General features: G+C 38.6%; 1 protein-coding gene across 1 annotated transcript in view; it reads right to left on the bottom strand.

The window, feature by feature from the left end:
* The window catches only part of LOC130561078 (potassium channel subfamily T member 2), a 94,961-nt gene extending 67,463 nt beyond the window's left edge, over nt 1–27,498 (bottom strand). The window contains exon 1 of the mRNA XM_057345195.1: nt 26,591–27,498. Coding sequence (XP_057201178.1) covers nt 26,591–26,679 — 89 coding nt within the window. The 5' untranslated portion in view covers nt 26,680–27,498. The remainder of the gene's footprint in view (nt 1–26,590) is intronic.
* Between the last annotated feature and the right edge of the window lie 29 nt (nt 27,499–27,527).

Raw genomic sequence — 27,527 nt, 5'->3', positions numbered from 1 at the left:
TCTAGTGGCAAGGTTGCGAATTGCAACCAACTGCTCACTCCACCTCTCCCCCTCATGTTCGAAACACTATGACGGCTGACAGAACATGGCGAATTCCATGTAAGGGGACACGGTGTATGTAGATAGAAATAGCTCATTCTAAGGTAATAAAAAAATAACGCTTCGTTGTGTAAGATCTTTATACACCTCTGAAGACATACTGTAGTAATGTATATTATATTGCATTTCTGCCAATAGATCCTCCAAAAAATTACACACTGGACCTTTAAGATGAAAAAAATCAATTTTTTACCAAAGGTTTTCACCATGCCTATAACACGTATGTCAATATTTGGTGGTTTAATTATCCATGTGAAGTCTCTCTTAGTTTTTAAAGCATTTTCGTGTTTTTAAAGCATATCATTTTCCATTGTCAGGTAAATGAATTGTCACATCCATAATGGGAGATATTCCTTACAGGGCTTGACATTAAGCATTATCATGTGGATGTCATTCGGACAAGTAAATTTCTCATTCACTTGTCCGTGTGCTACAGAGGTTTAAAGTTTTGTAGCACAAGTATAAAACGTATGTTGTCATCATTAAAAAAATATGCAAGTGCAGTTCATCACAGGAATAGACAGGTAACTGACAAATGACATTAATGTTACGTGCACATGGATAAATTATGGCCATATAATTTTTAGTTGACCTAAATTTGTTCTGTGTATTTCATTTTTTTACTATACAATAGAGGTATATTTGTTCACATAAATTACTGTAGTTTACTATAGAGAATGTGAAGCTACGTCACGCCGTGTTGACTGTTGCGCCATCTTGGAAGGATGGCTGCTAGTGCGTTCAATGCAGTGTTTTGTTTTTCTTGTTTGATTAGAAAATATAACTATGGTCGGTCAGTCTTGCTGTGTTAAAAACTGCAATAGTATTACGCAGAGTTGTTCAGGAAAATCCCATGATTCTTTCACTTTCCATTTCTCCATATATCAAACAAAACAAGTAACAGTACATATCAAAACAACAATAGCAGTATGATCCTCCCAAGATGGTGGCGCCACTGCAACATGCAACATAGGGCATGACATCAGCTTCACATTCTCTATTATGTTTTATTTACTATAGTAAACTGCAGTAAAATTCCTAGATACTATAGTGTTTTTTAACCTTACTATAATATACTACAGTGTTTACTACAGTTTATCAATTTACTATAAGGGTACTACAATTTCCTTTAGCAAATACTAAAGTATTTTTTCGTCTGAGTGTTCAAGTTAACATGACATATTTTGACGGGTCGTCAGGAAGACGATTGAGTTTTGGTGTGTTTGACGATAGCTTCACTCAAACAGTAAAATGCATGTAAAATAAACTCTTGGAGCAACTATGGAGATAAGTGTATGTGTTTATATTCTCATACAGTGCAGACTAGGGCTGCACGATCATGGGTAAAATGATAATCACGATTATTTTGCTCAAAATTTTAACCATGATTAATAAACATGATTATTTTGTCAGTTCAGAACTTTGTTTTTTAATATCACTTCAGCATGTTTATCAGGCCTATAATTTACAGCCAATGAATATGTTAGAATCTGCTGCCATTGAACTTCTTCAACACTGTATTTCAAAGCACGCAATCAATCATCTAAACACAAAAATGTACATTTTGTGACCTTCAGAATGAAACCTTGCTACTCCATTTTTTTTAAATCATTACAATTGGTCACCCTTAATGTTTGTCTGTGCGTTTTGCAAAAAATATTAAAATATTACAAATGCACTGAAAAAATGTTGTGCTTTTTATTTCCTGTAAAGTGGCAGTTTAAAAGATACAAGCTTTGCGCCGATTTTCTGACCTTATCGGGAATTTCGTGCTTGCTTTTTAAACATTATCACACCGATTATGCTCAGTTAATTGTGGGAAGCATAAATCGTTATCACGAATAAAATACGATTAATCGTGCAGCCCTAGTGCAGACGCAGACAAATCCTCGACCATCACCCATGTAGTATGCTAATCTGTGCACCTCATTCACTCAGACACGGAGAACAGCCAGATGACATATTTAAATAACAGGATTTCATGTAGTTATATGGACTCAATGCGCTGCACCATTGATTATTGTCTCACACAAACAAGCCCAACTGCTGCGCTGCGCTGTGTTTCACAGAAACATGGCTCAATGACACCATACCGGACAGCGCGTTACATCTGCCGGGTTTTCAGCTGTTCAGAGCCGATCGCATTGCCGAGTCAACAGGGAAGACACGTGGTGGTGGATTATGTTTTTATATAAACGAAGGTTGGTGCAGAGATATAACAACACTGAAGAAGATGTGCTTTTCGTACTTAGAAGCGTTCTCTATCAACTGCAAACCTTTTTATTCGCCACGCGAGTTTTCCTCGTTTATTCTCGTGAATGTTTACATTCCTCCACATGCTTGTGCGAGCGCGGCGCTGCAACAGCTGGCGGATTACATCACTGACACGGAGCAGCAACACCCGGATTCTCTTATTATTATTATTGGGGACTTTAACAGAGCAAACCTCTCCCGTGAGCTGCCAAAATACAGGCAGCATATCACATGCCCCACCAGAGACAGCAACATTCTGGATCACTGTTACACCACAATACGGGATGCATACCACTCTGTTCCCAGAGCAGCTCTGGGTCTCTCTGATCATTGCCTGGTTCATCTTCTTCCGACCTACAGACAGAAGCTTAAATCTGCCAAGCCTGTAGCAAGAACAGCAAAGAGATGGAGCAGCGAAACAGAGCGGGCCTTACAAGCCTGTTTCGACTGCACGGATTGGAGTGTCTTTGAAGCTGCAGCCACTGATCTGGATGAGTTAACTGACACAGTGACATCCTACATCAGCTTCTGTGAGGACATGTGTATTCCCACCAGGACTCGCTTAACATACAACAATGACAAACCATGGTTTACAATGAAACTGAGACAGCTTCGTCAGGCCAAAGAAGATGCTTACAGAAGTGGGGACAAAGTCTTGTATAATCAGGCCAAAAACACACTGACAAAGGAGATAAGAGCAGCTAAGAGAAGCTACTCTGAAAAGCTGAAGAACCAGTTTTCAGCCAACGACCCTGCATCAGTGTGGAAAGGCCTGAAAGACATTACCAACTACAAGCCATCATCCCCTCAGTCTATGGGTAATCAACGACTGGCTGACGACCTGAACGACTTCTATTGTCGTTTTGAAATGCAGAGTCTCACCCTTCACACCCGCCCTGACCCTATCTCTGCTATACCATTAACACCTCCTCTTGACATTCAACCTGCACTTAAGATCTGCGAAGAGGATGTTTGCCAGCTTTTCCGCAAACAAAAGATCAGAAAAGCACCAGGCCCAGACAATGTCTCACCCTCCTGCCTGAAAGTCTGTGCAGAGCAGCTGTCGCCCATCTTCACAAATATTTTTAACAGATCTTTGGAGCAGTGTGAAGTCCCTTCATGCTTCAAACGCTCCACCATCATCCCTGTACAGAAGAAACCCAAAATATCTGGACTTAATGACTACAGGCCTGTTGCTTTAACATCTGTGGTCATGAAGTCATTTGAGAGACTTGTACTGGCCCACCTGAAGGACATCACCAGACCACTTCTTGATCCCCTCCAGTTTGCTTACCGAGCAAACAGGTCTGTGGACGATGCAGTAAACATGGGACTGCATTACATCCTACAACACCTAGACAGACCAGGGACTTACGTCAGGATCCTGTTTGTAGACTTCAGCTCGGCCTTCAACACCATAATCCCAGACCTCCTCCTGCCCAAGCTTACCCAGCTCTCTGTGCCAACCTCTACCTGTCAGTGGATTATTAACTTCCTGTCGAACAGGCAGCAGCTAGTGAGGTTGGGAAAATTTAAATCCAGCACATGTACCATCAGCACCGGAGCTCCTCAAGGATGTGTTCTTTCTCCACTGCTATATTCACTCTACACAAACGAATGCACCTCTACAGACCCTTCTGTCAAACTCCTGAAGTTTGCAGATGACACCACAGTCATTGGCCTTATTCAAGATGGTGATGAATCTGCCTACAGAAAGGAGGTTGCTCAGCTGGCTGCCTGGTGTAGTCAAAACAACCTAGAGCTGAATGCATTCAAGACAGTGGAGATGATAGTGGATTTCAGAAGGAACCCTCCATCACTTCCTCCCCTCACCATCCTGGACAGCACTGTGGATACTGTGGAGTCATTCAGGTTCCTGGGCTCCACCATCTCTCAGGACCTGAAGTGGGAGTCCCACATAGACTCCATTGTAAAGAAGGCCCAGCAGAGGTTATACTTCCTCCGTCAATTGAGGAAGTTCAACCTACCACAGGAGCTACTGACCCAGTTCTACTCAGTGGTCATCGAATCTGTTCTGTGCACTTCAATTACTGTTTGGTATGGCTCGGCCACCAAATCAGACCTACGAAGACTACAACGGACAGTTCGTAGTGCTGAGAAAATTATTGGTGCTCCTCTGCCCACACTTCAGGACCTGTACGATTCCAGAGTGAAAAACAGGGCAAGAAAAATCATCATTGACTCCACACACCCAGCACACAAACTCTTTGATCTGCTGCCCTCTGGCCGGCGCTTTAGAGCACCAAACACCAGGACTTCCAGACACAGAAGCAGCTTCTTCCCCCAGGCAATCTCCCTCCTAAACAGATAACTGCTCCTTAAGAGCAATATTCCACTTCCACTACTCCTATAGTGTGCACTATAGTGCCTTATTATATCTACATCTTATGTATACATGTATATAACACTACCTCTACTTACTAAATTATCCATTTGCACAAGTGTACATACAATCTGTTAATATGTTTATTCTACTATATACTACCCTGTACAATGTCTCTTATATGTTATTATCCCCCATTTTCTGTAAAATAGTCTTTATTTTATATATGCACAATTTAGAATCTTTTAGACTGTAAATCGTATTATATTGTATTGTCATTGTGTTAAATGTCTGTACTAGAAGCTTCCAACACCAAAGAAAATTCCTTGTGTGTGCAAGCACACTTGGCAATAAAGCTCTTCTGATTCTGATTCTGATTCTGATTCTGAACCACAACAAACGCAATTCACACAAACACGCAGCTCTGTCTAATGCACCTATTCTTATTATTCTTAACACAGACCGATTTTTTCGTAGCACTGTTATTTTTTTTCAAGTTACTTGTCCAGTCGGGCAAGTAAAATTCTCTCTCACTTGCTCATACAAACATTCACTTGTCCCGGACAAGTGGACAAGCGTTAATGTCGAGCCCTAAATGGCTACATGAAAAATATATATTATATATAAATAACTATTTTTATATGAAGAGTCATCCCTTCTCCATTTGTTGGGTATTATTTCTTCTGGTTTGTACATTGTAATTCACAGAAATCCTACAAGGTATGTTGTCTCTCAAAAATGTGTGTGCTTTTTTGTCACATCCATAACACATGAATTTTTCTCTTTTAAAAACTTGTGCATAGACTGATCTTTTTCTGATGTCCGATTTCATAGAGCTTTAGTAAAATATAAACAGATGGTTCAATATATTGCTAATAAATACATTCTCTGAGAATTCACATTTCAACTTTTGACTGAAAATGTCACATTCATAACACTGTACATTTTGAGATAATAAACTATGAGAAAACTTTCATTTTTGGGTGTTCCTTAAAGGAGTTTCCATTTAATTTTACTATTTAGAAAAAAAAACAATTGAGAACAACTAAACAATCTCAATTTTATTTCAATGGCATGAATAAAAAGTACAAGATTCTGTATTCAAGATTAAATGTTATTCTTCTTTCCTAATAAACGTACATTAAACTGAAAGTTTGTTTACTGTAAACATGTTTCTATATTGTTTATACACACAAAAGAGTGAGTCACAATAGCTGTAATTAACATGGCACAGATGCTTTCCAGAGGCATTAAGTTAAACACAACCCTGAATAAGAGAATGACACACACACATATATAGCGTGTATAATCCCTTTAGTCCTGTTTTAATCAGTTTTCCTTTGCTCCAACTACGTATCTAGGGGCTCACAAAGACACACCAGCCAGTGACCGTGTTTGTGCGCACAAGACCACTCCAGTGTTTCAAAGACCACCTCTCAGATCTCTGGAGCCAACCTCATTTCAACTGAGCTCTGAATAATTGGACAGAGACACACAGTATGTGGTGAGTCATGTCATAACAATGAGAATAAAAGAGAGAGCGTGGACCATCTCATATGTCAGGGAAAAGCGATAATCCAAATTCACAGTCCCCACGTGAGGGTCAACCCTACATCGCATCCTCTCCACACTCCTCTCACAGCGGCAACCCCGCCAGACCATGCTGTATGTTGCTATGGCGACAGAGAGCACCTCCGGCTTTCTTAACACACTCTCACATCTAGTTATCATAATCAAAGTTTGGTGGGCATGGAGGGCTCGATTCGTTCTGCACAGACCCTCTCGCTTAAGTGCAATGATTGCAACTCTGAGCAAATATTTAGAAAAAGAAAACAAAAATAATTCACAAAGCATCATAATTATAGTTACGGTTAGTGAAGGTCCACCCTAATAATGTTGATTTTTGTTTTATTATATTATATTTATGTATGACTAACATCTCGACAATTTTTTCTATTTCTTATTTTCGGTGGACAATCCCTGCAACCATTAAAGTGTGCCAAGGGTGTTTAGAAATATTTCTGTATGTTTTTTTGGCGGAAATATATATTTTCATCTTTTTCCACACATTTGTAAAGCGCAATGACTTTGTCTTTACACACGCTGATAATAGCGGGCTATTTTGTACCGACTTGCCTTCATCAGCATATTTCAGTTTTTTCAATCCTAATTTATTTATATCTAATTAGCTTTTAGGTGTAATTGGATTTGATCAGAGTTCAGGGAAAGCACAGGACCTACATTAAACAATGCGTCCATTAAACACAGATCCGGTGCCTTGTGAATGGTGATGGTGGTTCATTAAAGATCGGGTAACACACGCAGTTTCTGCCAATTTCATATTAATCTTGAGTAGCTATACAGTAGTATTGCATACGTCGTATCTTCGAAGAGTATTTCGTTTGATCAAATTTATAAAAGAGAGATACAGCTGTACGATTATTTCCGGAAAAAGACAAGCTGCTGGAGGCAGGCAATGGGATGGAACTACAGCACGAGCACACAATACATCATCGCATTAATCCCTTTGTGTTTTTTACATTATGCACGTATGCGCCGATTGCCAACAAAACACAGACATAAGACTTAGTTTGACTTACCGCATGCAGTTCATGTCCGGCATGCTTAAGCACTGGGACCGCGCCATCTATCAGTTTCAAACGATCTCCAAATCCAGCGTTATATCCCCCGTTTACATAACACCCTTCACTGATATGCCGTAAAACAAACACACCTAAACTTCTCTCACTATCGCAAGAGTAACGAGCTGCAGCTGCAGGCCCACAGCGCAGCCTATCTTGATGCAGCACAGCCAATCTTGATAAGCGGGACTTCCTATCGCTCGTTACGAAACAGGGATCCAGACTTATAAAAAACTTTCCTAAACAAGTTGGAGTGCTGGGGAATGTACACTGTAAAAAGTGAACATGGGTGTTTGTTGGAAAGCTAAAACTATTTGAGTCTATTTTACTTAGTCTTTTGCTTTCCGAAATGTAACTCAGAATTGTGCCCTTTTTCAATTTAACCGCACAGAAATTCTCGATTACTCAAATTACAAGATGTTATGGTTTATAATTTCAGTATGATTTCAATTGTTCACATGTTCTTACTAAGTTAATATAACAAGATATCAAGGTTATAAAACAGTAACTTATAAAAAATTACATTAGCATGGTTTTCACAGGCAGGGTCACAGAAATTACTAATGTAGGGACTGAACATGAAAATTACATGTAATCCACAGCCTCCACAAACACTCCGGAGCGCACTCAAGGCAGTCTTGGAGGGCTAGCTTCATGTTGTGCCATACCTGCAGGTCAGTTATCAATTTATTTTTTATAAAATATTTTTTTAATATAAAAAAAAACACTAACCCTCTCTCTTTCTCTCAACAGGTAGTGGTCTAGCTTTTGTTGAAACTAGTAACTTTGTATTAGCACCTATTGTATTATTGCTCCTGTATGACATATCGCTTATTGCTCCCTGAACTCTCTGTAAGTCACTTTGGATAAAAGCGTCTGCTAAATGACTAAATGTAAATATAAATAAATTCATATTTTCTTTTCCCTTTTTTATCACATATTTGTATAATCTAATTTTTGTTAGTTTATTCAGATTTTTTTTAAAGGTGTCATGAATTAAGACATCAATTTTAACCCGAGCTTTTGTTATATCTGTCAATCATTTTATGTAAAGCACTTTGAATTGCCCTTGTGTATGAAATGTGCTATACAAATAAACTTGCCTTGCCTATATAAGAGGTAATCTTATTCAAGCGAACATCCTGTAACTGTCAGAACTGAAAACGCCCTTGTTACTGAAATGACAACTGTTATTGACACGAGGCTCAGCGAACGGCAGGTCCTGGAATGCACCTATCGATAGGTTGAACACTGCCTCCACAGAAGAATATCAACGACTGCTTCTCTAGCCCCGCCCACTGGTTTGCGCATGACAATATTGAAGTAACACAAGTTGTGAGGAACCAGATAGAGCAAGCAAGCAATAAACGTGCCATTAAAGATCGCAAAATATTGTGCAGTGCCTGATTGTGGAAGAACACATTCGCTGCATAACCTTCCTTTGGATTCCGACATTAGGATTTTTTTTAAAGACGTTCCAGCTCACGTGTGTAAAACTTTGAGCGGTTGTTCGCTTCATTTCACAGCAGATTCCTTTGTGAACAAGGCACAGGTCGACGCTGGATTTGAGGAGAGACTAGATTAAAAAGCAGTGCTGTGCCTTCAATATTGGATCCGACAGGAATGGCGCAGCAATCTTATGTGAGTAAAAATATATGTACGATGTGTCACTATTGCTTTGTTAGAGATCACTTGATATGTCCTGATAATGTGTAACCTAACGTTACGTGTCTAACCAAATTCACACAAGGCTCCAGCTAAGTTTACTATGCAAACTGCTATCCAATCATAGCAGTGGGTGTTTACTTCCAAGTCTTCAATGCGGCACTCCCATTAACACAGAGCGTTTGTCGAGCCGGCCTCAAAACCCGGGTAGAAAATAGCCTATTACGTATTGATTGTGATGTTTTTGAATGTCACAAGTAGACCTCAGACAACAGTATAAAACAATAAAAGGGCCAGTTCATGACACCTTCAATAAAAAAGTAACCACAATTGCTTTATCACAGCCTGTAAACTACTTTTTTATCATTTCAACTAACTTTTCAACCCACAATAGCCAACTGAATTAACCAGTCTTTCTAAATGAGCAAAGCTCATTCACATCTTGCATTCTCTGTGGTTCACTTTAAATGATTCAAGGATCTCTTATATTCGCTAGTGACTGAAAAGTTCAATAGTTTAAATGAATCGGTTCAAATGAGTCATTTGTGTGCGAGTCGTTCTGAACGCAATTTGCGTTCATACTGGTGAACTCGTTGTGTACAGTATACGCTGATTCAACGATCCAACTGCACAGCTAAAGACATTACAATGATGTGCGTCATGTTAATTTAATAAATTTCAAGAAATTAAACGTACTTGGATGCAAAACAAACAGCCGTCAAACACAGCTAGCTCTTGTTCTGCAACTCTTTTTAGAGCCTCAGTGTGCTGATAACGAAACAGCGCCTCCACTGTGGCGTAATGTCACAACTGCAGTTATAAATGACAGTCTGTTAAATGCACACAGCATTTCTTGTGAAGACTCGCAACATAATTTTGGCGAGAGCCTGAGGCGGCACGACATTTGACGAAGGTGGCCGCCTCTAATTTCTCTATGCAGGAAAAACCCTGATAATGCATTGTAAGTCGATTTGGATAAAAGCGTCTGCCAAATGCCTAAATGTCAAATGTCAAAACGGTGCCTTGAAGCACCCAAGGTGGTTCCAGACCATTTTAATAAAAGGGTTCCTCAAGAAGCCTTGAGGGTTCCTCAGAGAAACGCCCTTCGTGAAACGGTGCCTTGAGTTTCCCCTGAGGGTTCCGCGACATGGCAATGTGAAGAACCCCAAATGGTTCCTCAAAGAAACTTTAATTTTTACAGTGTATGTCCAACTCGTTTTCTAACAAGTTGACCACATTCAGCATGAGAAGCCAGCACGTTTAACAGTTTAAAGAAGTCAGAATGCATGAAATAGCATGTTACCCCATCTTTAAAGCCATTGAAATGTGTTTGTGTAAATCAAGTGAGAGTAAATGACTCAAATTTTTCATTTTGGATAAACTCCAGTCGTCTCATGGCACACTTGGGTAACACCACAGCTCTATTACTGTCGTTCTCATATGCCACATGCTTTTTGGGGTTAAACGTCCTTCCACTTGAGGGAATAACAGTAGTTAGCGAGTGAATTGTAAACATCGCCACATGAAAGGAACAGAGCGGCTGGTCTGATAACATTGTTGACTAGTTAGCTATAGGAAGGTAAAGGGGGAAATCTCATGAAAACCATCTGCCTCTACAGAGAATAAAACACAGCCCTCTTGGTGATAATGCTGGAAACTGCCCATACAGTTGCTTGTTAAAAAAAGCAATTACACAACAATCATGCCTAAAATGACTTAACAATAGGGGTGTAACGATACACTCAGCTCACGATTCGGTACATATCTCGATGCTGGGTTCACGATATGATACACATCTCGATATTTTGAACAAAATTAAAAATTCAAATAACATTTATTTTCAAAATATTAACAATTTCAGTAACTTATTTTGTTTCACATACAACTTAATAAAGAATTTTAACATTTTAAGGCTTAACTGTAATTAGAATTAAGATCAGTGTCAATTTTGACAGCAATTTTTGATTTAGTTTTAGTCAGTCTTTTGACTAAAATGCAATTTAGTTTTAGTCATCCCAATTTATCATAGTTTTAATCTATTTTTAGTCGACGAAATCTACATTATATCAGTGTACTAAAATCTATCTGGATTAACTCATTTAATTGGTGTAATTAAATGTTCCATACAAAGATTTAACTGTTTCGACATAATTTACTTTACCTTGGAATTAAATTAAACCAGGTCATTACCTTTATTTTTCAGAAAAGTTGAGTAACTACTGGATATGCATTGTTGTAACACAGAGAATATTAGACCATGAACGACATGTAGCAGTTCATTCAGTCTCATTTTGACTTAATTGACTCGTTCGTTCAGTGAAGGGCGTGTTCATTCAGTACATTCAACCAATGAAACGCTCTGACAGAGCTCACGCTCAAGCGCTATTGGCTCGTGTCTCTTTGAAGCTGCGCTGTCTTTGCTTGAGACAGCAATGAATGAGAAAAATCTTTTAAAAAGACATATTACATAAACTATTACATTTCTTCAATCATGCAGATCACATACTTGTTTTTAGCATGTCATTCAATTTTTTACGACCAGTGTTGGGTAAGTTATTCTGAAAAAGTAATTAATTACTAGTTACTAATTACATATTCAATAGTGTAATTAGATTACTGTACAATTTACTCTCTTAAAAAGTATTTAGTTACTTATTACTAATTACTTTCTATATCCTACATCAACCTTGATTAGTAAGGATAGACATGAAACGGCTTATTTAATTCATTCAAATAAATAATATTAAACTACATAAAGTAGTATTATTAACTGACCAAAGTATTACAAATGTGAGAATCACATATTAAAGCACAGATTTTAAAGTTAGACTTTGAATTTTGATGTCAATTCCACTATTGCACACACATAGTAATTAGTTTAATTACACCAGAAGTAACTGTAATTAAATTACAGAAAAAATAACAGTAACCCCTCTTTACTTTTTCAAGGGAAAAGTAATTAAATTACAGGAACTAATTACTTAGTAACTAGTTACACCCAACATTGAGTACGACTCACTTCATCGCTTCTCTGATCAGAACAGCGCTGGTTTCTTTTGGCTTTATGTTGCATATCACGTTATGCAGCAGCTCACGTTAGCGGATAAATGAACATTGGCATTTAAAAATGTTTGTGCTGCCTTTGTAATGAGTTTCGGGGTGACTCGCCTGCAGTCACGCTTCAAGTCTGCTGTGTTTTAACGGCGATTGTGAAGGAAAATATGACGCTTTGTAAACCACTTGGAGACACAGATTGTGTCTTGTGCTTCTCTCTCTACTGCATATGTGAGTTAAGCACACGTGATGCGCTGGCGCAGAGTAGGTAGCGTCTTGACCGCTGAACGAATAGAATTAAACATATCGTAAAATATCCCCATCTCTCTATGATGCGCATCGTAACATTTTTGCATCGTGAAATATCGTAATACGAAGTATCGTTACACCCCTACTTAACAAGTAAATATACTGCAACGCTCTACTGAATATGAAAACTTTTTTTAATAATAACTAATAACACAGCAGAAACCAATGAATTATTTTTGTGGGTAAAATTGCACACTGCTGGCACGTAGAGGAACAGTTTACACAAAAAATGAAAATTCTGTAATCATTTACCCACGTTCATGTTGTTTCAAAACCGTATGAAATAAAAGCAGATGCTTTGAAGAATGGTCGCAAAAAATGGATCAAGCGCTAATAATGGAACCATAAAAGTATAGTACCATAAATTAAAGATTTATGTGATGTATTCTTGAGTTGCATCTGAAATCGCATACTGTGACAGTACGTACTGAATTTGAGCGTTAAAACAGTATGTTCTATATAGTATGAGTGGGAGTAGTATGAAAACAATTTGGACATACTGCATCCGACATGTTTTATTGTCATGTGAGCTCTTTGATCTATGACGTATTAACAACAACATGTACGTAGGCGTTGATAAAAACATAATTTATTAACAATAAATAATTACATTTGAAAAACGGTCATCCGCCTTAAAGTTTTCCGCTATTTTTATTTTATTTACTTTTGGAACGTGAGTGTTGCTCAGCTCCCGTGGCATCATGGGATAGAGAAGTGTCCACCCAATGCACACTCACAAATCTTGGCGGAAGCAGTAGACCATCCGGGTATTTCTCGCCTACTGTTTTTTGCATATTGAGGTTTCGGACATACTTTCTATATTAGTATGGAAGTAGGCGATTTCGGCAAGTTTTCTATTAAAACAATACAACAGCTTTGTGTGAGGAAATAGTTGCAAGACACAGACTTGGCAAACTTTATCAAATTAATTTCTCCTTAAATTGTGCGTTGCAATGGACAAATAAATAACATTTTATAAAATAAGTTAATACAACCTGGCAAAAACTTGCCATTTATTGATTTTTTCTCAATAATTGGATAATAAAATATGAAATTATTTTATTTTTTCTGTCTGGTTAGCACCAACACTTCATTTTATTGCCAGAGGAAAACTGGCAATGTAGTGTAAAGTGTAAAAATAATATCCATGAAAAACAATCTGTAAAGCTGCAACAGTGCACATATAAAAAAAAGAGCTAAAGGGAAAAGACCATACAGTATATAGAACTGTTTTTTTTACGTGCAATATGCTTCTGACAGTCAACAAACAACTAAAACAAAATAAACAATAACAGGAGTTTCATTTTGGGGTAATCTATGGTTTTAATATTTTCTCATATTGGCAAACGCAAGACAAGGTTGTCAAAAGTATAGGATTTATGAAGTGTTTTGAGCACAGCTCAACACCTGCTCAATTATTTACCTGTGAAATTCTGAACATCATTCATTATATTCTGACAGCGGCACTCAGTCCTGTTTATTGTCACGGGTCTGTTATGTTCTGTTTTGACTTAGTTCTGTGTTCCGGTTATGCCTGTGTTCATTCATTAGTTTCCATAGATGTTAATTAGTCCCACACCTGTTTCTGTTTCCCTTGATTATGTTTCCCTGTGTATTTAAAGTCCCAGTGAAATAAAAATTACAATGCCTATTTTTCATGAAATATTGCAGCGTTTACTGTAAATACTTGATCAATGTGGGTCATTCTCTTTTTAAAAATCGTGTGGCCTCATAATATTAAATTAAAATCTGAAAATGCACTCCCATCCTGTAATGACTATCCATCTTAGATGATGTATGTTAGACGGCTTGGGCGGAGCATCCGTTAACAGGGCTGTGCAGTAAAAGTGACCTATCTGTCAGGTATGGTGACCCATACCCGAAATGTGACCTCTGCATTTAACACATCCAGTGATTTATTTAAATGCTTTAAAATACGGAAGTAAAAACGATCGCAACTTCCGGTTCACGGGGACTTTAAGCCTCGTGTTCTCCTGAGTTCCTTGTCAGGTATTGTATTTTGGTTTCGTGTGGTGTTATGTTCCCGTGGTTTCTCCTGTTTGTTTATTAAATATACTCTTTGGGATTCTACACCTTCGTCGTGCGCTTTCTATACGCTAGACGCGTTACATTTACATGTATATAATGGATTTATAGGAGGAGCAAGAGACACATACTGTCTGATCCAAAACAATAACAAGACAGATAAATAAGACCGATTTTACAATGTGCGTGCGGTCTGTAAACGTATAACTTAAAGTCATTTCTTTATAGTATGACTGAATATTGTTGTTCTCTAATATTCTAGTAATATTCAGCTGGTCTTCAAATATCACTTATGCTGCTAAATATCCCCTTGCTTTCTTCATGAAAAATGTAATTCTTCATTCAAGACTGCACTGAATATTAATAACTGGTCCTTTTGTAATGTAAAAAGCATTTTGATTTCTTAATCAAGTGTCACTAATAAAGAGGCGGCTAATTCATCCGACTCCACAATGAACTCCAGCACAATACGGCTGAAGATCTGAAAGCAAATGTATCTGCTGAACAACGAGGTACAAGAACAGGGCACACATCTGTGCACTTCTGAAGGACATGCGGACAAAAGCAGCGCTCTAATAATACAGAACAAAAATGACTTTCATAGAGACACAGAGAGATGCTTTCCCAACCGAGACAGAGGGAAAGAAATTGCACACCTCCCGGACGCCGTGGCTTCAGAAAGGCTTGAGAACGGCATTCTTCAGAAGAAGGTTAAGGCAGTCTGACCCTGACCTACATACACACTGTAGCTTTTCAACAGACCTTTAAGAGGAAAAGAGGTCTTCAAGTCTCTTCAGCTGGAGAAATGTGTTTGATGCATTTCAGCTCATTCAATGTGCAAATTCAATGTTCAACGTTTACTGACCAATACAAAGAGCTACTTTTTCATTGTTTTGTACTTTTCAGGGATGTCACGAGCTCTATATATCCAGTTTAGAGTTAATGAGGAACAATCCAGAGAGGTGAATCATATGTGTCTGTGAATGACGGTTACAATTAAAATGCATTGGGCTTCTGGGTTATAACCCCTCAAAGGCTGAAGGAACCATTTGAAACGAGACCTCCGTTTGTTCTCTCTCTTCACCACTTACTTAGTCTACAAACATCCCTTGACTTCCATTCTCTGCAATGACTGATGGGATACTCGTCTCCATATACATTCCAACCAACAAATAAAATGAAAGTCATTATTTACCAGGCATACGCGACATCCTTTGACAGTAAGTAAATGTGTTCAATAGCCTTTCACTCGAGTCGTGCCCCACTGATATGAGTAGATTTGATTAAAGCACTTATCAAACCCACCATCCCCCAGGATCCTTCGCTCATACCGTTTCCGCTCATGTGCCAGACCCGCATTTACATCCCCAAGCAGAAGTCTTTTTGCTTGATGTAATAAAATTATGTGCAAATGACCATAAGTGTCAGGTTAATAGGGATGTTAAGGCCCTAAATGGCTGAGTAATTCAAAACGATGTGGCCTTGATCAAGCCTCTACTTTTAATGTCCATTAGCCCATTTAGAGCGCCATATTCCATTACCGTCCCCCTAGAACTCAGTACCGCCCAAAGCTGAACCGCGGCACAAGCTGGCGTCGCTGTCCTCTCCGCATGTTTTGTAGCCCTGTAAATTTCCTACAGACATACGTTTGGCATTTCCGCTAATGAAAATGAATGTCAGTCTATTATACGGCCGTCACAATGTGCCGTTAAAAGCAACGTACAAGGGGGAAATTGATGAAATGTGATAAGCGCAGTTTTTTACAACCACAATGCATCGTCTGTGAGGCTACGAGAGGGCTTCATAAAATTATAGAGGCATGTTGCGCTAACGTGTTTTGGGAGTTGGGGAGATCCAATCGTACGTTGCAAAACGTTGTACACGTGCACGGAGAGGCATCATGGGAGATCTGTTTAGTGAAGAAGGTTACGGGCTGAGTTAATGTGGGCATTTCCTGTAATGCATTAAGATATTCTGTCAGCTCAAACACCCTTTAGTCTCATTTTAAAAACTTAATTTATCCCCAGAAGACCTTCGAGAGTCAGTGCTGTAAAATTAATTAAATTTCGTGTTTTTTCTAATAAAGTCAGGGGGGAGCTCGGTTTAATTTGGCAGGTCCACAGTTGTGATGCTATCACTCTTCAACATGCTGCAGGCTCCAGAGTGTATTACTGTCCATGTTAATTAGAGACACACTTTAATTCACATCACACCAGCTATACTGAGGTGAACTTTAAACAAAATATGTAAAACAGAGGTCTGTATGGCTGGCCTATCATGTTATGACAGTAACGCCTTAAACCCTATTTATTAGAGACTGTTAGAATTGCTTCAGCATTTACTACTATCTGCAAATAATGCTCTTACAAATAAACCTACTTCACAAAAGCATAAAAGAAGCATTAGGAACCTTTAAGTATAGTTGTAGTGAAAAAAAGTTCTTCAGATTAATAAAACTGTTTTACTATTAGCCACTACTATAACCACTTTCACACCGGATACTTTCAGGAATGCAGTTCTGGAACCAGTTAAGGGGGCTTTTCCTCGGGCCATTTATCAGGTTGCAGACGAAATCTATACGACAACCATATCAACAAGACAGGGAAAAGAAACTTCCTATATGTTTTGTTTCAGTTTAATATAGTCAATACACGTCGTGTCGCTGTTGTTTTTTTCATGCTCCTGAAAAGGAACTAATTTCATCCCTCCAAAAAGGAGTTCCTGAACTAAAAATCTGGGGCCGGATTCAAGAAACTGTTCTTAAGACAAAATATAAAGCAGTTAAAGCGGAGGTAACATGCTATTTCATGCATTCTGACTTCTTTACATTGATACACGTGCTGGCTTCTCATGCTTAACATGGTCAACTTGTTAAAAAACGAGTTGAACGTTTGACGTAGTATTTCTGTGCTCGATTCACTCCACCAGGGTTCGTACAGGTTTCAGAAAGTTTTTTTCGAACATGGATTCCCGTTTCGTAACAAGGGTTCTTAGTCCCTTATTGGACAACTGTCCCGGAAAAGCACGCCCACACGTCACCCACCCAGCATGAGAAAGAGCATCAATGCCGCTTCACTCGGCTGACGGAAGTTTAACTGTGTTTGTCTGCTCACTGCATTTCGGTGATGAATGTTATATAAACAGTGGACATAACGCTGGATTTACACATCATTTGAAACTGATAGATGACGCGGTCCCAGTGCTGAAAGATGCCGGACATGAACCGCACACTGTAAATCAAATTAAGTCATATGTCTGCGTTTTCGGCAATCAGCATGTACATGCATAATGTAAAAAACACGAACTTATAGTGAATCAACAGTTATGCAGGGATAATGTTGTGATGTATTGTGTGATCGTGCTGTAGTTCACCCCCCCCACGCAGAAAAGAAAAGATGCTCTGTATTTTTCAGACATCAAATACTGCTTAGAAAACAAGTTCATATTCACTTTTAAGCAATACAACAGTCCTATTTCTAAATGTATTTAGGAAAGGTTAAAAAATATTTTTTATGTGATAACCTTTTCATGTGTCTTGTCATGCTTTCGTCTTTCACATTGCTGTTGGATGACTTTTTTATTCAACAGACACTGGACTGGAATTACCACAATACATCTGGAAATGCTGATTACATGAACATTTTGAATAGTCTGTTAAATTTTCCGCGGCTGTATATATATACTGCTATCATACAGTATATGAATGACTTATACTGTCCACCCCTACAGGTCAGCTTGTGTTTCATCTGACATGGAGAGAACTAATCCAGAGATTTCCCCTCTCGGCTTTATAAGATAGTTTATCAAGGTCGATACTAGACAAGGAGCTTAAGGAGAAATAATGGGGCTGCAGGGGAAAGTCTAAGAAATGGGAGACAGTAGAAAGTCGATAAAAGATCTGGCCCGTAAGACTGAAAGCTGTTATTTGTATGATAATCCAGAGCCCAGTAGCATTGCTGAGCTGCCGGCAACCGCAGTCCCACTCCACCCGTTTAGACCAACAGCTCCTCCGGTGAAGCACGCTCGACACGCAGGTGTGTGACTGAGCATGATAGATGCAGTGTGTTTGAGTTTGTTTGGGTGTTAGTGCCACAGAAAGGCTTGAGAGCGATTGAGGCCACACATTCCTCCGAGGCAACCGATGTTGATTTTAACATTTTGTATGTGATTGAATGGCGTTTCTGCGAGGGTACGAGTAAATCAAAGATAAAGACAAGCATGCGTGTTCTCTCGCTCAATCTAAACGCCAGGAGCTTTATTTTAAGCCTGGTTCGATGCAAAAGGCCAGACTGCTCTTTTCACTGTGAAAACCGTAGTATCAACCCACACCACATCTGAAATGCAACTAGTCATGTGGTATTTGGGAGTCACGGATTATTGTTAGATAACACAAATGCTCTTGGTTTAGTGGATTGGTGACAGTTTAATTGGGCCGCCCATTATGTCCTCGACACTGTCTGATCGCCACAAGGTACGTACAATAAAAACACAGTTCACTTTATGTTATGCTTTGGATCATTTTCTTACACCTTACAGCGAGTACTGTACATATATAATATCATATATTTATATTGATATATTTGACTCTACCAGTTGAGCTACAGGAAGACTATAAATGTTTCTAAATGTTCCAATTCAAACCAAAATGATGTTTAAAGAGTAAATATTCCTTGATTTTTAAGGTCCTATTTTGGTTTATGGAGTGTCCAACAAGTTTACGTACATAAGGTGTAAAAATATTATTATTTTGTAATAATAGGCAGTTTTTCTTACCTTACTTCTTGACTGACTCTCAAATGATTCGTTCGGCGAATTATCCATCTAATCCCCTCCTTTCCGCTAGCCTACTCTGATGTGATTGGTCAGATGGTCTAGTCTGCTGTGATTGGGCTACAGGGAATGAGGCTCACGAGCTACAGTGTTTGGGCGAGAAGAGTGAAGTTTTCGCGGGCAGTCCTAGCTAAACGTAGGCGGGGACTATATGTAGTGACGTAAATCCGCGGCGGTTCGCGAATCGGACTAGGGACGACTCGTTTGCGTGATTCAGAGTCGACTCCCTTTTTTCCAAGCCAATAACTTTGTGATTCGTTCACTTTCGGCTTTACAACTTGGCAGACTGCTCACATTCACACACAGCAACATTACACACAGCATGAAATGTCATTTACATGATCTCGTAACATGTACTCTTTAATGATATTGTGTGTGATATTTTTAACAGCGTCCCAAATGTCTGTGTTGCATGCAAAGCTTGATGCTCCGTTACTGGAAAACGTTATATGAATTAATAGGCCAAATGTTTTTAAAACATAAGTTACTCATTAATGGTTTGTTTATAGAACGGTTGTGTAAATATTGAGGTTAATGCTGTTGTACTGAATATCAACATGGCTGTCATCACTCGAGGTACGAATCACACCTGTGTTGATGTTCAGTACAACAGCAAATTCTGTTGTAATGTGAGATTAAAAGGACAGTTCACCCCAAAATACTAATTCTGTCATCATTTATTTACTCTCATGTCTCTGTGAAACACAAAAGAAGATATTTTGAGAAATGTTTCGGTGTTTTTGTGTGCATACAATGGAGGTCAATGGGGTTCCCAATCCCAACGTTCTTCTTTTGCGTTCTGCTGAAGAAAGAAAATCATACAGGTTTGTAATGATACAAGGGTGATCACAAAATGTATTTATTTTGGGTGAACTATCCCTTCAATGCTGGTGGGTTGGGTGGCTGGGTTAATCTCTCTGCAAACCGCCATCATTTCGTCAATTCTAATTGATGATGCTAATGGCACAGAAACAGACTTTATTTTTTATAAATGTACAATCTTGACACCTAGGGTAAATCAGATCTCTGGATAATGTGAGTTGAATGGGTTTTGCTAGAACCTTCCAGCTGGAGATGAGGGTGTCTGGCATCGGCTCTTGCTGGACTGAGTTTTGGCTCACTTCCTGTATCTGCTGCTACACAGGACCACATTTCCAGCCCTGATGGGAATGATGAAATGATGATAACTGCCATACAGAGACCAAATGTGCTTTTAGACGTGTACTATGTTAATTACTTCTGGGAATCCATATAAGTCATTAAAGTCTTGTTTATCTTTTGAAATGAAATAATTGATTTACTCTTGTTTTTTAAACCAACATGCTTGCGTTTGTACTGTGATGCTTTGGAGGAAATTACGGAGGCAGTTTCTGGCATGACTAGAGCACTTCCAAAGCCACTGCGATGCTATCAACTTATATGCATTTTTATGAGCACACCTGTTTTTAAAATTGTGTAGCTTTTCAGTTATATTTAGGATAAATGGATCTGTTGTGTGTAAAAATTGGTTACCAACATTCTTTAAAATATCTTCATTTGTGTTCTGGAGAAGTAAGAAAGTCATACAGGTTTGGAATGACATGAAGGTGAATAAATGATGAAAGAATTATCATTTTGGGGGTGAACTATCCCTTTAAAACGGCAATTCGTAACTTTTGCATCTCTATTGCCATGTCTGTTTCATACATAAAATTTCAGGTTAGTTATTTGTGTTTATTTGTTAAAAAAATAGTTAAAAGTTGCAGATCACATCTTTAAAGTCCCTGTGAACTGGATGTTGCGATCGTTTTTACTTCTGTATTTTGATACATTTCCAGGTAAAATGGAATTTCGAATGAAAAAAGAGTGGGCGTGGCTTGTGTCTTTCACTGCGATTTGATTGGATGTATAAAAAACAGCTGTTGCATTTTGAAATGGAACTGTTAGCAGACTTACAGTTGAAGGGGAGGAGGTAACGGATGCTCCGCCCAAGCCGTCTAACATGCGTCAAGATGGATGGACATTACAGGACGGAAGTGCATTTTCAGATTTGAACTGAAGATTATGAGGGCACATGATTTTAAAAAGAAACCCACATTGATAAACTAATTGCAATAAACGCTGCAATATTTCATGAAAAAATAGGAATTGTTTTCAAAAGACTTACAGAATACAATACTCCTTAACAGAACACCAATGTACCTACTCTTAATGTCTTGTATTTTGGTTTGACTACCGCATTTTCAAAGCACTGTTGATCGCAAATATATGGTTAATGTGAAGAGGCACTTTAATAGTCTGCATAAACATACAGAACGCAGCAATACAGGATCCGTCACGGGAAACAGGTAAAGTTTAAAGGACAACGATGTTTAGGGAGAATCAAGAGGGCATGAGTGGCAACATAGCGCTGTGGAACACATATGCGTAGGCACGCGTTTACATGCGAGCGTGTGTGCCGGAGACTTGCGTGGGATGGAGACTGAGGACTAAGTGTGAGATTAATAGAAGCGTGAGTTGCGAGACATGTAGGACAAGCTCTGGCTGAGTCGACTGCTGAATTAACCTGTCTGTCAGTATTAATCTGTTCTGGGCCCCCAAGAACTTAATGCTTTCTGCTCAAACCTAATCAAGCCCATTCCCTCTGACAACGTCTGTCAGGTATTTCCCTCAAATAGATACTTGTTTCTTCCCAGAGACTCATATTCTTTACCTTGTGCTGCTTACAGAGAAGCCAGTCAATGGGAACCTACGCATGACATTGCAGCTAAATGTTCCCTAAAAGAAATAGCTCACTTAATTTTCTTCATTATTTACCCCCCCCCCCCTTTGATTGATATTAATTGATGCACAAAAAATTGTTCTTTGGTTTTGTAAACAAACTTTTCAATTGTATGTTTTTGTGCGACTGTACACATTTATTTAAATCAGCCACCTCATAAAAAACCTTACAAATTCGAATAAGATTGGCCTGGAATAAAGGAAAACATTTTGCTCTATAACGCCGTGTCAAGTTTTATGTGACCTTAAGGCTTCAATGGCATTTTCTTAGCTTTAACATAAAATAATTTGCCTACTTGGAATCATTTGCAGCTTTTTTAAAGGAATGGTTAACCCATTTGAAACTCATCATTACTTATCCTCATGCCTTCCCAGATGCACATGACCCTGTTACTTCTTTTAAACAACAAAAAATGTATTTAATAAGAAACTAGCTGTCATACTAGTGACTAGTGGTCATGTGCATGTTTCATCACAAGACCCGCAAAAACCCATTAGATCCCGACATACCGCCACATTTGAACTACCGCTCACGAGGTGTATGCTGGTTAAATCGCGAATAAATCACAAGATGAGCTTAAAATATGAATCATTTTCTCTTACAAAAGTATCGTTTCGCTTCAAAAGACATGGATTAAACCACTGGAGTCATTTGTATTACCTTACTAATGGATGTACAGTATATGCTTTTTGGAGCTTCACCATGTTGGCTATCATATAAGACAACATTATCAGGGTTTTTCCTGGCTCAAAATGAGGCGGAGGTGGTGCCATCCTGATCTTGTACACACACACGTAGGCCTACCGTACCTTTAAGTGGCTTAACCAAAGTGACTTTGAGTTTGACACATTAAAAGTTCTAATAAAATTAGATAAAAATGACAATTATTAAGTTATATAAAACATTACTTTTATTCAACCAAACAGAAATGTTTTTTTTTTATCAAATAAAGCTTTTTTTATCATTTTTAACTAACTTTTCAGCCCATAATAGCCAACTGAACTAACCAGTCTTTCACATCTTGCATTCTCTGTGGTTCATTTTAAATGATTGAAGGATCTCTTATATTCGCTAGTAACTGAAAAGTTCAATAGTTTAAATGAATCGGTTCAAATGAGTCATTCGTGTGCGAGTCGTTCTGAACGCAATGTGCGTTCATACTGGCGAACACGCTGTGTACAGTATACGCTGATTCAACGATCCAACTGCACAGCTAAAGACATTACAATGATGTGCGTCATGTTAATTTAATAAATTTCACGAAATTAAACGTACTTGGATGCAAAACAAACAGCCGTGAAACACAGCTAGCTCTTGTTCTGCAACTCTTTTTAGCGCCTCAGTGTGCTGATGACGAAACAGCGCCTCCACTGTGGCGTAATGTTGCAACTGCAGTTACAAATGACAGTCTGATAAATGCACGCAGCATTTCTTTTGAAGACTCGCAACATAATTTTGGCGAGAGCCTGAGGCGGCACGACATTTGACGGAGGTGGCCGCCTCCAATTTCTCTATGCAGGAAAAACCCTGATTATGGCATTTTAATATAAAATGATTTGCTTGTGTTCAGCTGACTAAAGGAAGTCATACACATCTGGGATGGCATGAGGGCGAGTAAACTATAAGAGAATTTTCATATTTGGGTGTACTCTTCCTTGTGTGATGTCCCTCGGGGTGTCACAGACACGCACAGAATTCATTTGTAGGTTTTATTCAGTGTCATTGTTCACTGGGTTGTCTGTACAGGAAACAAGCTTCTGTATTACAAAACACATCCACAGGGAGATTTAAAAGAATGATGGCGCTTGCCACCTCCGCACGCTCTCTGATAGACAAATAACATAATCAATTCCCAGTAGGTGAGCGTGATTAGATATGATTTTGGTAATAAGATCCCTCTGAAACTGTCAAATTGAGGCTGTTTTGTGTGAGAAATGATCACCAGAAGTAGTTCACAAAGACGTGTCCCCTACTTTTAACCCCTTTACGAATGAGCTCTCGCCAATTACTGCATTTTAAACGCCCACTCAGAACGACCGGCGGCGAGAGAGAGAACTCATTCTTATCTTTCTAAAGGACTACAGTGTTTTGGTCTTCGTTCCTCACCTAGCAACGGAGTGTCAAGCATACAATGCAGATTTTAATTTTCCATTAGTCTCACTCAGTGGAATTTTGACTTGCGCGTGCAAATTTAAGTGCATTTGCTCTGGCATTTACAATATCTCTATTACACTGATCTGATAAAAGATAAAAGCATGGATTACAGGTGAAGGAAAACATGCTTTAGACCTGATATAATTGACATTTTAATCACAAATCTTGTTAAACAGTTTGCATCCTCGTCTGTTGTTGTGTAACAGGATTAACAGAGCATGAAATAGATCATATAATCCGAAAGGAAACAAACTAAAAGCAGATCTGTTTAATAAACAAATGTGATTTAAACCTAGCAGAAACTGTTTCATTATCATCTCGCACCAGATAGGCTCTTATAAACATTCAAATATTTGTTCTTTTTCCTCTATTTGCTGTCAGTAAAATGGCTGTTGAACAAGTCAAAGAGATCAAAGTGTGACCAGATTACTTAAAACAGCTACATAAAGCAGGACAAACACAAAACACTCTCGAAACCTAGTCAACCGCATACATAGACAGCATTTTTGGGCATTCCCAAATGCTCACAAGGTTTTGAGACGCCGCCAGAATGCATAGTATATAGTCGTACAGTACGACTGGTCATGCAAATACAAATATGACTCATATTTACATTGACACCAGCACTAATTGCCAACTAATGTTCTCAATAATAGAAATACAATTCAATTCAATTCAAATCAATTCAATTATATTTATATAGCTCTTTTCACAATGTACATTGTTCCAAAGCAGCTTTACAGGAGAAAATAAGAAAAACTGAAAAACACAAAAAAGGTCAAACACAGCACAGTGCATGGTGTTTATAGAACAATCAAGATTATTCTAGTAAATAATATCTAATAAATGCAGTCTCCCGGTGGTTTATTTAGCATATTTTGCATTAAGTGAATGCTTGGCTGAAAAGATGTGTCTTTAATCTAGATTTAAATTGGGAGAGTGTGTCTGACCCTGAATAGTATCGGGAAGGCTATTCCAGAGTTTAGGTGCTACGTATGAGAAAGTTCCGCCCCCTTTGGTGGATTTAGTTATTCTAGGTGTTATCAAAAGTCTGGAGTTTTGAGATCTTAGAGAGCGTGATGGGTTGTAGTGTGGTAGAAGCTCTGTTATGTAGGTAGGGGCTAAACCGTTTAAGGCTTTATAAGTAATTAAAAGAACTTTAAAGTCAATACGATACTTAATGGGTAACCAGTGAAGGGTTGATAACATTGGGGTTATGTGATCGTATTTTCTGGACCTGGTTAGAACTCTGGCAGCTGCATTCTGAACTAACTGCAGTTTGTTTATTGATGATGCAGGACAACCACTAAGCAGTGTATTACAGAAGTCAAGTCTTGAGGTCACAAATGCATGAATAAGCTTCTCTGCGTCAGCAACACATAAAATATTTCGCAATTTGGCAACATTTCTAAGGTGGAAGAAGGCTGTTTTTGTGACATTTGAGATGTGATTTTTAAATGACAGGTTGCTGTCTAATATAACGCCAAGGTCTTTAACTGTATTTGTTGGAGTAACAGTGCAGCCTTCAATTTGCAGGTCATAATCCGAAATATTCTGCTCACGTGTCTTTGGTCCGATAAGTAATATTTCTGTTTTATTAGAATTTAAAAGAAGTAAATTACATGTCATCCAATGTTTTATATCTTCGATGCACTCTGCCAATTTGGATAGATGGAAGGAATCATCTGGTCTTCATGAGATATATAGCTGAGTATCATCTGCATAACAGTGGAAGCTAATTCCATGTTTTCTAATAATGTTTCCAAGGGGCAGCATGTATATGGAGAATAGCAAGGGTCCTAAAACCGATCCCTGAGGTAATCCATAATTTACTTGCGTTAGATTTGATGATTCCCCATTTAAATGGACAAATTGATGTCTGTCTGATAAGAAAGATCTGAACCATTGTAGTGCCTGTCCCTGAATACCGGTATAATTGTGTAAGCGATCTAGAAGTATTTTATGGTCTACAATATGGAACGCAGCACTAAGATACAATTGATATTACTAATACTAATAATAATGCTATCAGTAATGCTTTTACTATAATATTATTTTTCTCCCAAAATCTAAACATAATACTACTACTGCATAATATTGCACAAATGGGCACACTAATAAAAATACGAATACAGGTAACACTAAATGTAGTTGCATATATTAATGTTCATGCTAATATTCATAATATTGCTAATACTACAAATCTCCCAATAGTTATACTATTGCTAATACTAATAAACATGAATGCTCACATTATTCTCATTACTAATACTACCAGTTTTTAAATACTATCAGTACTGATAATAATAATGCTCATACTAAAACTAAATATTATTTAGTAATTTATTGCACAGTGCATTCCTTTCATATATGAACTCTTTCATTTGTAAAGCACATAAATAAACAGAAGCATGACTAGTTGTAATTGCCTACCTGTCGTCCGTCTGCCAGTCCCCGAGCAACAGGTCTCGGAACCGGTACCGCGGCGGCAGCGGCAGCACCTCCTTCTCCAGCTCCACCATTGTCAGCACCGAGCCCTCAAACGAGCACAAATCACCGCGTAATAAAGATTCAAACGCCGTCGTTTAGCCCTCCGATGCGATTATTTCAGGTGGCACACATGTATGAAGTGCTGTCATCACTCAATAGCACACAGTGAAACAGATCCACTATCACAGCTGAGCAACTGGTGCCTCCTCCCGCAACACGGATAAAACACACGGCACCTGGACATCCCGCTTCATTGCTGAGCCAAGCACGAGTGCTTCGGTTTCAAATCAGCTGTAATAGTTGCCAGATGTTGCTGTCGTGCCTTATTTCACCATTGTCCTGTGTCGATTTGAGCGGCGATGGTTATGCAGAGCATTGCGCTGTAACTCCTCAGATGTAATGTGGCAATGGAGAGGGTGGGCAAGTTAATCTGTAACCCATCAACATGCAACCCGCCTGCAGAAATTTCGTCGGTTGTAAATCCTGTGTTCGCTTTAACGGGTTTTAAGTGAAATGATGAACAAATCTGTTCAGTACTTGATGGAAATAAAAAAAATCTGAGTCGTAAACGATCGCTACAGCTTTACTAAATATAGTGCACCGAATTGCGTTCGCATGCTGCCTTATTAAACGAGAGAACGGTTTTGCCCATTTAAAATAAATACCGTGACATGAGCAGCCACGGAGAGCAAAGGATATGGGGAACAGTAACACCTGTTGCGGTATTTGACATGGTTTATTCACTATGGCAGAGAGAAAACGCATATTCAGGCTGCATAATGATGTAATAAAAGTCTAAGAAACGAAATGTACATGCTGGAGTCAAATTAAGCATTCAATTTCTCGAATCCAATCCAGTGCAGACCTCATGCTGTCAATT

Source organism: Triplophysa rosa, linkage group LG11 (genome assembly GCF_024868665.1).
Source record: "Triplophysa rosa linkage group LG11, Trosa_1v2, whole genome shotgun sequence".
Lineage (NCBI taxonomy): Eukaryota > Metazoa > Chordata > Actinopteri > Cypriniformes > Nemacheilidae > Triplophysa > Triplophysa rosa.
This window is presented reverse-complemented; position numbering and strand designations above follow the sequence as displayed.